The 15,754-nt window shown below is 40.9% G+C and overlaps 1 protein-coding gene across 6 annotated transcripts in view; it reads right to left on the bottom strand.

Moving 5' to 3' along the window:
- Window positions 1–15,754, bottom strand: part of rmnd1 (required for meiotic nuclear division 1 homolog) — an 83,456-nt gene that overhangs the window by 50,465 nt on the left and 17,237 nt on the right. For all 6 annotated transcript variants that reach the window (XM_048535768.2, XM_048535769.2, XM_048535771.2 and 3 more), the window contains exon 4: window positions 272–380. In XM_048535768.2, the coding sequence (XP_048391725.1) occupies window positions 272–380 (109 nt within the window). The remainder of the gene's footprint in view (window positions 1–271; window positions 381–15,754) is intronic.

Below are 15,754 nucleotides of genomic sequence, written 5' to 3'. Positions count from 1 at the left end.
GGTGTTCCTGTGTATCTACTGTCCTTGTCTTTCTAGGTGGTAGATGTCGTGATTTTGGAAGGGACCATTGACTGAGCACTGGTGTGTTGCTGCAGTGCATCTTATGGATGGTGACCTCTGCTACTGTGTTTTGGTCGCGAAGGCAGTGAATGCTGAAAGTGATGGATGGTATGTCAGTCAAGCAGGCTGCCTTTTGTCCTAGGTGGTGTCAAGTTTTGATTATAGCACTGTTAAAAATTACATTTACATACGTGTGAATGACTACTTTTACCTCTGGGCAGGTCTGTTATCTCATGATAACCACTTGACATCAAATCATGGCAAAGGTTTTCTAGGTGATACTCATCTGCTGTTGCAAAGGCTGTACATTTCATTAGATCCTATCCAAACATGTACAGGAACAGAGTCAAAACAGTTTGATTAGATGCACAGTCCAATAAAGTACAGATGACAATAACATTTCCCTCTTGCAATGAAGACTAGTGCAGTTCTACTTAAACAAACATACATGAAAAGTTGCATTTGTTTCAATAGCTTGTCATTTCCCTCCACCTGCACCCACACGCGCCCCCCCCAACATAAAACACTCTGGGAAGGAAATGAAGGCCTGGTCTTGTATATGTTGGTAAACATGGGAGTTGATTTGGGTGAACTTTTGCTGCAAATATCCTTCATGTTAATTTGCTATCTGATGCCAATCAAGCACGTGGTCCTGACTTTCCTCGATTTGCAACTTCATTCTCCCTTTAAAGAATCAACAATGCTGAGAAGAGGTTCACTGTCAGAGACTGTTGCTTGGGAACCATTATAAGGAACACAAACGGTCTATTTCAGGCCTCGAGCTTATACCACCGTTTAATTAGATCATTTCTGATCTTTACCTTAATGCCATTGACCTGTCTTGGATCCATATCTCTTAATACTCTTTTATAACAAATTTCTTAATTTTGACTTTAAATCAACCTAGCCTCAATAGCTTTATTTTACTAAGCTTTTTCAAAGTGCTTCATAAATTCATTTCTGAATGGCTTAGCTCTAACCTTAGGTTATTCAAACCAGCAGTCATGTTTTACTTCCCTTCTGCAGAAACTCCCCAATGTCTGCAAGGCTGCATCTTATGATAGCAATTCAGAAATCAAGTGCTGCTAACATGACAATCACAACCAAGAATGTACATTCTATCTGCCAAACCTGTCAAGTTGATGTTATTTATACACAAAATAATATCAAACAAGTAATTAGGGCTTGCCATTTTCAATGTTTTTCTGGTCTTGCTAAATCAATTGAGCCCGAAAGACAGTGTAGCGTAGGCTGATCTGTTAGGCTGAAAATTTCCCTAGTCAATATTTCTCCTCTGAACTGTGAAATAGATTGACTCTTCATTTACAAGAGCCTAATTCTGAGAATTCCTTAGAGTTCTCACAATCCCTTTAGACAAGATGTGAGCTATGAAAGAACTAGCATCTTAAATCATTATTTACTTTTTTAAAATCAATATATTTTTAAAGCTTTATACTGAATACCATTAAATAAAAGTCTTGATTCTACCCCACGTTGGGATTTTTTTAGATCATAGAGGGAAACTAATGTCATCACTCTTCTGAACAGAACCTAACAGCACGCTGATGCAGGCCTCAGACATTGTAGAGCCCTGAACACTTGTTCCATTGGAAGCAAAAAACATCCTGGGGCAAGTGACAGTTGCAGCACGAAATGCAACTACACTGCACGAACTAAGGGAAAGAAAAACGCTTAATGTGACTAATGGAAAAAAAGAAAGAAGAGTTTATGTATCTTAACCAAATCCACACTGAAAACAGAGCAAAACAGTAAATGTTATAGATTATTAGTGAAACAAAGTTACATTTTCGCTTACATTTGCAGAATCAAGGTACAAATTAGAAGCCGGACTACAAGTAGGCTATTCCACCCCTCAAGCCTGCTCCAACATTTGTTTAAAACCACATCAGATCTGACTGCAGTCTTTAGATTCTCTACAAATTACAAATTCTGATCCAAATCTTCCAAGGAAAGGCAACACCCTATCAGTGCCACTTCATTCCTACATTTTTCCAATAAAGTGAGTTCTGCATTTTTGGCATAAACTTCCATTACCAGCTTCTTCAGAAACATGGAGCATAACTGAAATTTAACTGTAGTGTTGTAGTGCTGGATAATCAACAGAAATGAAGCCATACCCCTTTTTACATTACTAGCTGCTAAATTCTGACAAGTGTTTAAATGTCCCAAAGTTTTTGTGAATTATGCCATTTTCAGCTCTATCTCACAGTTGAAAATGTTTTCAAGAACAGTATTGACAATTATTAATTATGCCATGGCCAGTATTTCTGTTTAGGGTGCTAGCGCACAGATGGTCACTAGTGTCGAGCTGAGCGCTGTCTGAGCTGTTGGGTATGGTGATCATTACCTGCAAGAGGCTTAAACATTGCTGTAGGTGTGGTAACTGCATCCAGCAGATCGTACTCTTGAACAGGTTTTAGACATATGGAAAAAAATCTAAGTACATGCATGAAAGAGATAACAAGGTGTGGAGCTGGATGAACACAGCAGGCCGAGGAGCAGGAAGGCTAACGTTTCAGGCCTAGACCCGTCTTCAGAAATGGGGGGAGGGAAGGGGGTTCTGAAATAAATAGGGGGAGGTGGATAGAAGATGGATAGAGGAGAAGACAGGTGGAGACAGGCATGTCGAAGAGGCAGGGATGGAGCCAGTAAAGGTGAGTGTAGGTATATCAGAGAAACAGCCCAGGTCTGTTTGGTCCTGGCCGAAACGTCAGCTTTTGTGCTCCTAAGATGCTGCTTGACCTGCTGTGTTCATCCAGCCCCACACTTTGTTATCTTGGATTCTCCAGCATCTGCAGCTCCCATTATTTCTTATTCAACTGTTGTTGGGAGTCAGGGAGCAGTTTGGTCAGGATAATGCCCGTGATCAGAAGTTTAAACCTCCAGCTTAAATACTGTGGATATGCTCAGTAAACTTGGCACAGTCAGGGAGGAGAGGTCGCATCCAGAGAGGGACATAGACTGAGTGAGTGTATAGTTCAGGGAATTTGGAGGCAGTGTGGGAAGCTGGAGCAGAGGGGAATAAGTACTTTCTTTGGCTCATAATTTAAACTTTTTTTAAGAGGATAAATTGAAGGCCAGAATCAGGGACCCAGAACAGACGAGTGACTTCACACATAAACATAACTTCATTGGTTGGTGATAGTTACTAATGTGACTATCTGAAAATCCTAAAATCCCTACAGTATGGAAATGGACTATTTGGCCTATTGAGTCCACACCAACCCTCACAGCATCCCACCCCGACCAACACCACAAGCGTATCCCTGTAACCCTGCATATCCCATGGCTAACCTACCTCACCTGCATATTTTTGGACTGTGGGGGGAAACCCACGCAAATTTGGGGAGAACATGCAAACTCTGCATAGGCAGTCGGCCAAGGCTGGAATTGAATGCAGGTCCCTGGCGTTGAGGTAGCAGTACTAACCACTGAGCCACCATGCCCACCATTTATTATAGGTAACTCTCAGACTGAAGGTAAATAGGGAAATATTTACAGGCTACAAACTAAAAGGTTGTTCTTAATTTGATTTTTAAAAATTTACACAAAGTAAACAAACCAGAGATGCCAGGTCAGGTGATTTGTTATAACAGTACATATGGGAGCTGGTGGACCCCACTGTGGCTGACAGTGCTCACATCTGCAGCAAGTGCTGTTTGCTTCAGGAGCTCTGGTTCAGAGTTGATGAGCTGGAGTCCGAACTTCAAATACTGGCACTTATGGGAGGGTAAGAGTTACCCGGATGCTGTGTTTTAGGCAGTCACACCCCTTAGATTAACTATCTTGACTTCAGTCAGTGGTCAGGGACAGGAGGGTGTGACTATCAGTAAGGCAAGTAGAGAGACCTAGTAGGTAATGCTGAAGGAGCCTCAGGCCTGGAGTTTGTCTAATAGGTCTGAGATTCTTGTTCCCTGTGAATGGAAGTGGGGTTGTAGGGAGGATGAGCAAACTGACCACAGCATCGCAGTCCAGACAGCAATTTGAAATGGAGGGGCAAACAGAAATGCACATGTAACTGAAGATTGTACAGCCAGGGGAATAGACACTGTTCTCTATGGCCAGGTTGGAGAGCCCCAAAGCTGGGTTTCTGCCTGGTGTCCTGGTTCAGGACATCTCATCTGGGCTGTAGAGGGGCTTGGAGGGGAAAAATCTAGTTGGTGTGCCAACATTGGTACCAATGACATGGGAAGAAAGAGAAAAGAGGTCCTACTGAGGCTCTATGAGCAGCTAATTAGAAAGCAGAACCAAAAAATTCATAATCTCTGGATTACTACCTGAACCACAAACAAATGTCACGGGGTCAACAATATGAAAGTGGTAAATGTGTGGTTCAAAGATTGTTGTAGGAGAAACAGGACTGAATTCATGGGGCACTGGAATCAGTGCTGAGGAAGGAGGGAGCTGTTTCAATGGGAGGGGCTCCACCTGAATCATGCTGGAGCCAGAGTCCATAGAAAACTATGGTAAAGATTAAATGGGGGGAGGACTCACCAGAGGTTACTAATGTAAGAAGTAATAGGATAGTGAGCATTCAAAGGATCAAGAATCTAACTTCAGGTACAGTAGATAAAGGGATCTACTATAAGTGGAGGGGGGGTGTCAATCAACTCAGGTTGTTGTATATAAATGCATTCGATATACAAAGCAAGGCAAATGAGCTCGTAGTGCAGATTGAAATTGGCAGGTATCATGTTATGGGTATCATAGAGACGTGACTGTAAGGGGATCAGGGCTAAGAACTAAATATCTAAGGATACATGTTTTATCGTAAGGACAGGTTGACGAGCAGAGGGGGGCAGGGTTGCCTTCTTAGTAAGAAGTGAAATTAAGTTGATAGCAAGAAGTGATCCAGAGTTGGAAAAGTGTAGAATCTGTGTGGGCAGAGTTAAGGAACCGCAAAGAAAAAAAAACCACGATGGGAGTTGTGTGCAGGCCTCTAAACAGTCGTCAGGATGTAGGGAAGAATATAAATCAGGAGATAGAGAAGGTGTGTAAGAAAGGCACAATTAAAATAATCATGGGGGAACTGGAAAATCAATAAAAGGAATGTCTACAAGATTTTTTTTGGAGCAGCTTGTGGTAGAACATTTAGGGTTCTTGGTTCGACGTGTAATGTGGCAGATTTGACTCGGGAGTTTAAGATGAAGGAGCCCCCTAGGGGGTACTGACCATAACATGATAGAACACATCCTGCAGTTTAAGAGGGAAAGATTGAATCAGATCTAAGAGTGTTACAATTGAATAAAAGGTAACAACAAAGATATGAGGGAGGAGTTGACCAGACTTGATTGGAAGGGGAGCCTAACAGGTATTGCAAGTGGAACAGCAATGGTAGGAGTTCCTTGGGCAGAAATTCATCCCGAGGAAGAAGAAACATGCTAAGGTCAGGATGAGGCAACCATGGCTGACAAGGGAAGTCAAGAACAGCATAAAAGCACACGATGTGGTGAAGATTAGTAGGATGCCTTTAAAAGCCAGTACAGGACAACTAAAATAAAAGTGGCCGGGTTGAGAAGATGAAAAAATGAGTAAACTAGCCAGTAATATAAAAGAAGACAGCAAGAGTTTTTTTAAAAAAAGATATATAAAATCTAAGAGGGAAGAGAGAGTTTTTCTCCTCATTCATGGGATGAGGGCGTTGCTGGCTAGGCAGCATTTACTGCCCATCCCTAATGCCCCAGAGGGCAGTTGAGAGTCAACCACTTTGCTGAGAGTCTGGAGTCACATGCAGGGCAGACCAGGTAAGGATGGCAGTTTCCTTCCCTAATGGACATTAGTGAACCAGATGGATTTTTTCTAACAATTGACAATGGATTCATGGTCATCGTTAGACTCTTAATTCTAGATATTTATTGAATTCAAATTCCATCATCTGCCATGGTGGGATTCGAACCTAGGTCCCCAGAATGTTATCTGGGTCTCTAGATTAACAGTCCAGTGATAATACTACTAGGCCACTGCCTCCCCAATAACCTCAGTATACCCCTAGGGGGTTCTTTCATCTTAGCTCCCTAATCAAGTCTGCCATATTACACATCAAACCCAGAACCTAAGGGTTCTATTACCAGCTGCTCCACAGTGGACATTGGAAAATGATGCTAGAAAAATAGTAATGGGGAACAAAAAAACGATGGAGGAATTGAATAGGTATTTTGCATCAGTTTCGATGTGGAAGCAGCATACCAAAGCTTCAAGAGTTCCAGGGGTCAGAGGCGAGTGTGGTGACCTTCACTACGGAGAAGGTGCTGGGAAAGCTGAACAGTATGGAGGTAACTAAATCACCTGGACTACGTGGGCTACGCTTGAGATCTGAAAGAGATAGCTGAGGAGATTGTAGGGGCATCGGAGGTGATCTTTCAGGAGTTACTGGAGTCAGGGAGGATTCCAGAGGACTGGAAAATGGCTCAAGTAACACCTTCATTTAAGAAGGGACACAGAGAACAGGAAACTATAGGCAGGTTAGTGTGGCATCAATTGATTTGAGAGATTTTAGTGTCTACTATTAAGAAGTGAGATTGCAGAGTATTTTGATGTGTGTAATAAAATAGGGCTGAGTCAGCACAGCTTAGTCGAGGGGAGGTCATGCCTAAGAATTGTGTTAGGCTTCTTTGAGGAGGTAATGAGTAACATAAACGTAAGTTCCTGGAAAATCTCAGCAGGTCAATGGTTTTGAGGAAGGGTCACTGGACCTGAAACATTAACTCTCATTTTTTTTCTTCACAGATGCTGCCAGACCTGCTGAGCTTTTCCAGCAAACTCCTGTTTTTGTTCTTGATTTACAGCATCCGCAGCTCTTCTGGTTTTTTTTTAGCCAAAGGAGAGACAATAGACTTGATCTATTTGAATTTCCTGAAGGCTTTTGACAAAGTGCTGCACAGGAGGCTGCTAAATTAGATAACAGCCCATGGCGTTAGGGGCAAGGTACTGGCATGGATAGAAGATTGGCTCACTAGCAGAAGGCAGAGAGCAGGGGTCTCTCTCAGAACGGCAGCTAGTGACTAGTCAAATTCTGCACGGGTCTACGTCGGTACCACAGCTATTTACGTTGTACACTAATGATCTGGACAAGAAAACTGAGGACATTATTGTTAAGTTTGCAGATGACACAAAGATAGCTGGAGGGGCAGGCAATGTTGAGGGAGGCTTGGACAGGCTAGGTGAGTAGGCAAAGAAGTGGGAGATGGAATACAATGCGGGAAAGTATGAGGTCATGCACTTTGTTAAGAAAAACAGTGGCGCAGTCTATTTCCTCAACGGGGAATGAGTTCAGAAATTTGCAGCACAAAGGAACTTGGGAGTGCAGAGATGTACTGCTGAGGCTGTATCAGGCTGTGGTGAAACTGCATTTGGGCCTCGTGTCTAAGAAAGGATGTGCTGGTATTGGAGGGATTCTAGACGACGTTTACAAGAACAACGTGGGGGTGAAGGACTTGTCATATGAGGAACAGTTAAGGGCTCTGGGTCTGTACTAAATGGAGCTTAGAAGGTTGAGGGGAGGATCTGATTGAAACTCTCAGATTACTGAGAGGCCTGGATAGAGTGGACATGGAGAAGATGTTTCCACTAGTAAGACAGTAGTACCCAAGGTCAGAGTCTGAGTGAGGGGTCAGTCCTTTAGAACAGAGATGAGGAGGATTTTTTTCATTGAGTGTTTTTAAAACAGAGATCGGTTCTAATTTGCTAAGGGTATCAAGGGTTATGGGGAGAAAGCAGGAGAAGAGGGTTGAGAAACATGTCAGCCACGATCAAATGGCAGAGCAAACTCTGTATGGTCGCATGCTGCTCCGATATATTGTGGCCTTATGGTTTCCACCAGAGGCAAACTCAGGGTCTGTGATGCATCAGTTGAGTTGGAGGCCTCCTCCCCATGCAGGAAGATTTGCTTTGATGTTGACTAGGCTGTTTTCTTCATAAAATCATGCAGTCAGATATTTGCAGGAAATAAAAGTATGACGAACAGTCGTGAGAAATGACAGAAACATACAGATTGGTAGATTCAATGCGAATAACAAAAATAAAGTAAAGGAAACTTAAAGAAACATGGTGAGGAAGTAACAAGGAGTGATTTCTGTTGATCTCACAATATCAAACATGATCTTTAATAAGATGGTTCAGTGACTAAACATGAGGGGGCAGCTGCAGTGAAGTACTATCCTCTCCATCTGAATCCAACTGCATTCTCTTAGCCTAAAGTGTATTAAACCTGAATACAATACATCGCAGATTCTTTCAAACATAAAATATACATATGTTGAACTAGGCTTATAAAGAGATTTATAAAAGTTTTATTGTAAAGTTTAATAAAGCACAAATATGAGTTTGTATCTTTCCCAGGCCAGAAGCCAATCCCAACTGGGGAAGAACTCTTTTTTTAAAAATATATCCAGAGACAGTTTTACATACCACTGAACTTTTCTTCCATCAGTAGATCCCTATGTTTTCAATGAATAACCATTTTACATGCAAAGCCCATTAAAGGCAGTGAAAGAGAACTCAGCTCTTTGATATTTTTTAATCAACTTGTCAGAAATATTAATACACATTTGTGCAGCAGGTGAGTCTTGAACCCAAGCCTTCTGGCTCAGAGGCAAGGACACTGCTGCTAAGCTACAGGAGCCTTCTATTCCAAGATTATATGTTGAGTCACCGAGCATTGGAAAGTTAATCAACATTGAGAAGAGCTTATAGAATAGGTCAGATAAAGAAAGTTTTAATCATCACAGATCATTTTGTAAATTATTATTTTTAGAAACAACAGAGATTATCTTTGCATACAATTACACAAATCTGTTCAAAAATATATCAACTGGAATTCAATTCTCCTCAATAGAAATGCGACATTGCTTTTCAATTTCTTCACTTCTGCCCAACCCCTTCTCTTCCCTGCCACAACAAATCAAGCTCTGTTATTCCTGGATATGTCACAAAAGCCAAAGATTTTAAGAAGTACTCAGAATTCACAATTCACCTGTCTTTTAGATTCACATAGACAGAAAACATGGACCAGGTTTCTGTATTTAATAAGAATCACCATTTATTATAAAGACATAGACTTGGGCCACAGGTAAACAATTATAAACCATTGGCATTAACTCTACTAGTTAGATTTCCAAACCCCTTCTAAAATCCTCCTCTATAAACACATATGGGAAGAAAAAAATACTATATGGGCAGAGGGAAAAACTGGAAAAGCAATTCAGAGTCCCTGTCCATCGGATTTATTGCAATAATCCTTATGCTAATCAGAGCATTACTTCTGGATCTTCCTTTTCTGGATGCTGTCACTTGGTTACAAGTAGTATACAGTCACTGGTTCACGGTTACAAAGTGCTCTGACTTAATTAAGTGTCACAGCTTACAGCAACTGCAAGAAAAATAAACTAATTTTCTTCTGGCTTAAAATGGTTTCTTCTGCAGAGAACAGAGACAGCTACAAGCTTGTGGAGATCCAATGTCTTTTCATTATCTTGTCATATCCCTAAACTGTTCAGCTTTCTGGGAGCCAGTCACGTAGTTGCTGGCAGACGAGGGCCTTTGTCAATGATAACTGGTCACTAGTCCACAGACCAATTGGCTGTTATTTGCCAGCTGAATCTCTATTTGTAAACAGTTCTTTATTCCAGCTCCTCTACAAACAATCTAACATTGCTTAAACCAGCAGCTGTGTAAACAACACTTACAATGAATGTCAGGTTACTTGCTTTCAAACAACTGCAGCAATCTTTTATTAAATCTTGTTTTTTAAAACTGTTTTTTCCAATATTAGTCCACAATCAAGAAATACAGAAAAAACAAAGCAATGGTCTTTACAATTGGAAATACAATATCAAATTAATAAAATGTATTGATCATTTACATCACCTGTCTGATCAACTGTGATTGTAACTGTAGCTACAAAGGCAACCCACCCTTAGCACCATACCATGTTAGAAAGGAGTGCTGTGTTTTCCTATAATACCCTATATAATACTCTAATAATGACATAGTGCATGTTCATTGCTGACTGGGAGCTTCACATTTATGTTGCAAAGTATTCAAGCAGTCGTTAACATTAACTCCGATTAACTTATAAGAAAACCAAAGAAAAAACTGCATTTGCTTCTGGGGTTAAACAGGGGCTGTCTACCTTTTGAAAAAAAATTACGGTCAATGAATAATGACGTCTTGCAAGACAAATCTTGTGTGTCAATCAAGTTCTGTCTCGTTCGTTGTGTCTGACTCTGCAATGTTCTATCATGGTGAAGGTGATGTTCTTCCCATTCTATGTGCTCATCTTCCTGCACAAAAGCCTGTTGTTGTTCCCCCAGGTCTTCAACATCCATCAATCCTCTTTTTGCCTGTTCCAGTTATGTAGAGCGCAGCATGCATGGATTATGCAGAACTCACTGTCTGAGGAGTTACCATAAGGCACCTCTAGACCAATCCAACCACTATAACTTCACCTTCATCAGGCCTGTTATCTGCCAGATCATATCCTTACTGAAATAACGGGTTTCATCGTATCCGTGCCTGGCCTCAGTCAGAGTTGCAAAACAGAGACGTCAGCTACAGTTGCAGCGGGTAGCCCTCATCTCCCAAGGGCCATTTTTCTTGGATACCTGGCCCTCAAAATGTAGCAAGAACCTGACTTGTCAAGGATACAGGCATCATGGCAGTTTTCAGGATGCTTGGCACACATCTCCAAAATGATTATTGTGATAATCACAGATGACTTTTACACTGACCATATAGAATCCTGGTCTATAGATGAAGTCATCCACATTAGGATATGGTGCTTTCGACTCCTGCAGCTGGGGGAACCAGCTAAGTTGGCAAAACCTACTGCATGGGTGGCAGTACAGACGTCATCACAGGTAATTTAGATGAAGCAGTGTGGTGGTGATGATGATGACACAAATTGCATTGGTAATAGCATTGATACATTTGTTTGTTGAGGATTGAGATATTCCACACAGATCCCCAGTGGATCCTTGCAAGCAGGCAATTGCATGCAGATTTACTGTAACTGTCTCTTGACTATCATTGGGATAGAATTGCCTGCCAACCCTTCAGTTCACAAATCCTCAGTCAGCATTCTATTATGGTCTCCCAGGTCATCCACAGTCTGTGGCAGCGATACACATACTTGTCTTGAGGAAGTCACATACAGGACAATAAACTTTGTACCTCCTGTATCTATTCTGCATTTTGAGGGGGCATTTTGATTCAACTTCTTGTGGAGGCTATTTGATAGCAGTAGGAGGTTTCTGCTTGCCCTAGGTTTGCTTATTGGTTAGTTCCTCCTCAGTTTCTTAGTGTCTTTGTATACACTGCTCTAGTGTGGCTGGAACTGTGACCTATGGATCCAATGAATGTATATGGTGAACAACAGGAACAAAACAGGAATGAAAACAGAAGTTGCTGGAAAAGCTCAAGTCTGGCAGTATCCATACCCCTCTCTCTCCCTCTGCTCCTCAAGGGATTGATCCCAGCTATCTGTACCTGACTAAAGCCTCCTTCCTTTTCCTGACCAGAATGTTAATAAAACCATTCATCCAGAATTCCTACCACTTTTCACTCTAACAGGAACATACTGTCTCTGAACTCTCATTATCACACTTCTGAAAGCCTCTTGCTTGTCAGTCATCCCCTTACCTGTGAACAGCTTACCCCAATTAACTTCTGAAAGCTCTTGTCTAATACCATCAAAATTGGCCTTGCTCTAATACTGCTTAGTGATGCCAACTATCATGCTGTACTGTCCTCTTGTTGAAGCCAGGGCAGTAGTGATCGTCGATGACTCCATTCCCAGCTGCAGTAAACCATGTCACAATGCTGATGTCATCTCCTATCCTTCTTCTGTTAGTTGACCCATTCAAAATAAGTTATTACTAAATGGGGTAAGATTAGGCAATAAATGAGATTTTAATGCAAGGAAATAGTACCGTTGCTACTCACTGAGGTTCTCATTTTGCTGTTAAAATCTTGTATGGAACACTGGACTTTAATTCTTTGACGTTGTGAATCTCATTTTTCTGATCTTGTCGCTGCCCACACTGTTCAGGCCTGGGAAGATTTCACCCAATGTTTTTCTTCCAACATCCTAGGATTTCGTTGAAAATAGTTTGGAAAACTACATCAATTAAATTTGTGTTTTTGATTTGGAAGAACTTCAAATTAAAATCTAACTCTCTGCAAGTTAGGTATGTTATACCAGCTTGCAATGCAGTAGTATTTCTGAAATCCATCCAAAAAATGTATTTGCACAGATAAGTATATGAAAAAGGACTGTTTCAGCCTAACTTATTTCAAACTGTCTCCTTTCTTCGCACTGCAGTTTCTCAGTCTCCTGGGAAGATAAAGAAAGACAGAAAATAACCTTGGGCTAATTTCGGAAAAAACTTCTGGGAAGTTGACATTTGACTTTTCCCCCATTCCCCGCACCACACCACCCCCCCCCCCAACACCATGCATTAAAAGGAAGCTACAGGAGAGTACAAGAATTTAGCTGTAAAGTTTCCTTTTGGAGAAATAAACATTTCCCTATCTGACCAATTTCCTTTTGGATGTTATTGTTGAATCTGCTTCCACCTCCCTTTCAGGCAGTGCATTCCACATTGCAGGAACTCAAAAAAAAGGCTCCTAAGCTCATCATTGATACTTTTGCCAATACTTTGAAATGCATACTGTCCCATTTCTGATCCTCAAGCAGTGGATTCAGTTTCTCCTGACTTACTGCATCAGAATCTTTTATGGTTTTTAGAAAATCTATTAATTTCCCCTTTAAGATCACCATTCCGAAAGCCACACAGTTTATTTTTTGATTGTAACTCGAATACCAAACCCCCAGTACAATTCTAGAAAGTCTCCTCTATGAAGTGAACGTGATGCTCAATTCAAGGTTGAATCAGTAATTTATGAAAGGTCAGAAAATCATTTTTGCTTTAGTAGTCTAGGTCTGTATAAAAAGTCATGGAGCCTGAATGTGTTAACAGCCTCCTAAACTTGCCATGATGCTGTGAATTATGTACATAAACCCCAGGTTTCCCCGTTCATTCAACTTAATCAAAACTGCATTATCAAATATAATAGTTTATACTGCCTCCCTTCGTTCTTCCAAATAAAACACAACACATCGCACTTCTCTGCATTAAGACTGCATTTCCCACATCTGCCCATTTCACCAGACTTTCAATGTCTTCTGGGGTCTATTACAGTCCTCCTCATCGCTTACTACATTTCTGAGTTTTGTGTCATTTGCAAACTTTCAAATTATTCCCTGTATATCTAAGTTTAAGTTATTGTTATACATTAAAAACAGTGATCCTAAAATTGATGCCCAGGAGCCATCCCTGTACATTATTCTTCAGTCTGAAAAAACAGCTGCTCACTGCAGCTCTGCTTTCTGTCCTTGAATCCACTGCTCCTTTTGCTCTTGCTTTCAATTTTTCTACAAAGTCCATTGTAAGCACTTTATCAAATGTCTTTTGAAATTCCGTACACACAATACCAACTTCAATATCTTCACCAGCCAATACTTATTAGAACTGAGACAGGCTGATTGCACCTGTTGCTATTTCTTGACCATTCTATTTGCCTCTTTCAATTATATATCCTTTTGTTCCTTCACTTTCACTCTCCTTTCATCCCCCTTTATTTGTTTTTCCCTCTCATCAACATGTTAAGTTCTTTACTCAACTTGCTTCTTCACTTGCTTTTCCCTTCTCTTGTTGTTCTGCCTTTCCTCATTCTTTTCTGGTTTTTCGATCTTCTTCCAGATTCTAATCAGCAAATGAAATTTACTGGGGTTAGAACTCAGATATTTTAAAGAAGTAACCCTGTACTTACGATAGAGGGATGATATTAATATGATTGCTGTGGGTAAATACAAAGGAATGCAGCGAAGTTAGCTGGAGCTCACTGGGAAAGGAGATCAGCAGAAAAAGTGATTTGAGGAAAAATGGCAGATGTTTAAGAAAATAGCCAAAAACTCAGAGCAAAGGTATATCTAAGTGACATAGAAGGATGCTATGAAGGCAATGTAATGTGGCTGTAATATGTGGAAAGTGACAATGCTGGTGTAATCCACAGTGACAACATCCAAAGCAAATGTTGGCTGTTTGAGGAATTTCAGTTCAAGAGTTGTTGAGCTGAAGTCTGCGCTGTGGATATGGAGGCACACTAGAGAGGAGCGAGTTATCTGGACACTGTTTCAGGAGACAGTCACACCCTTAAATTAATTACATCAAATCTGATCCATGATCAGGGGCAGGATGGTGCTTCTGTGAGTGAGGGGATCCAGAATTTAGCTTTGAAGAAGCCTCAGCCAGCGCCTTTGCACATCAGGTATGAAGTTCTTGCTCCCAGTGTGAATGCGGGCATAGACTACAGGAAAGATGAGCAAACTGACCACAGCATCATAGTACGGAGTCCCTTTCAATTGGGGGGGCAAAAGAAAAATGTATGAGTAATAGGGAATAGCAAAGTTAGGAGAATCGATACTGTTCTCTGCAGCCAAAACAAGAGTCCCAAAGACTGCGTTGCCTCCCTGTCCCCAAGGCTAAGGCATCTCTTTTAGGCTAGAGAAGAACTTTTGGGTGCAAGGGGGAAGATTCAGTTATCATGGAGCTCATAAGTATGAATGATATTGATAGGACTGGGAATGAGATTCTGCTGTGGGATTATGAGCAGTTTAAGGCTAAATTTAAAAAGCATTACCACGAAGGTAATAATTAAGAATGCTACCTAAGCCACATGCAAACTGGCATAGGGTAAATATCTTAAGAGAGATAAATGTACAGATCAAAGATTAGTATGTGGGGGAAGTGGGACTTTGATTCACAGGCACCAGTTGCTATTTCTCGACCGTTCTATTTGCCTCTCTTTCAGTTAGGAAATGGCTGCACAGAGCAAAACACTCTTGAACTTCCTGGATTCTGGAAGGCCTTTAGCAAATTGGAAAACCAGTAATATGATGCCCCCATCCAAGAAGGAAGGGAGACAGACAGCAGGATTCTATAGGCCAGTTAGCCTAACATCTATCACTGGAAGAATGTTAGAGTCCATTAGTAAAGAAGAAATGTCAGGATATTTAGAAAAACTACATGCAATCTGACAGTCTCAACCTGGTTTTGTAAAAAGTAAACAAAATTTGACAAATTTGCTCACATTCTTTGAGAATAAAGACCGGAGGTGGGTGCTTAAACTAAGTGCAGGAAGCTCAAGTGTATGGCAACACCAGGAAGCAGCTATTGGAGTTCCAGTTTAACAGTTAAAGTCCCAAGTCACTTAAAACCACTGTGTTAGATAAAGGGACACTGGTGTATTATACAAATGGTGTTTTATGTACTATACCCAGAATAGTTCTTCGAGATCTGTGCTCGAGTGTTTTGGTGGATATTACACAAAAGCTGTTTTGTTTCTTTTCAATTAAAGGAATATTTCCGGATTATTGGGATTATACTTTTACAGTGTGTCAAAAATCACACACTTAATATTATAAGTAGATAGTTTGGATTACTCTATTTTAAATTCATTCTATTTGTAATAAACTTCCATCTTGTTATGAACACAAAATCTGCCGCATTGCATGCTGTGCTTCAGTGAGAGACCACTTTGTTGAAACCAAAACAAAGTTATGACCTTTCAAGTTGGATCACATCTGGGATCTGATTTGTCTGGTTATAACATC

The sequence above is a fragment of the Stegostoma tigrinum genome, chromosome 9 (assembly GCF_030684315.1).
Source record: "Stegostoma tigrinum isolate sSteTig4 chromosome 9, sSteTig4.hap1, whole genome shotgun sequence".
Taxonomy (NCBI): domain Eukaryota; kingdom Metazoa; phylum Chordata; class Chondrichthyes; order Orectolobiformes; family Stegostomatidae; genus Stegostoma; species Stegostoma tigrinum.
Note: the sequence above shows the minus strand (reverse complement) of the source record. Positions and strands in the feature narration are given on the sequence as shown.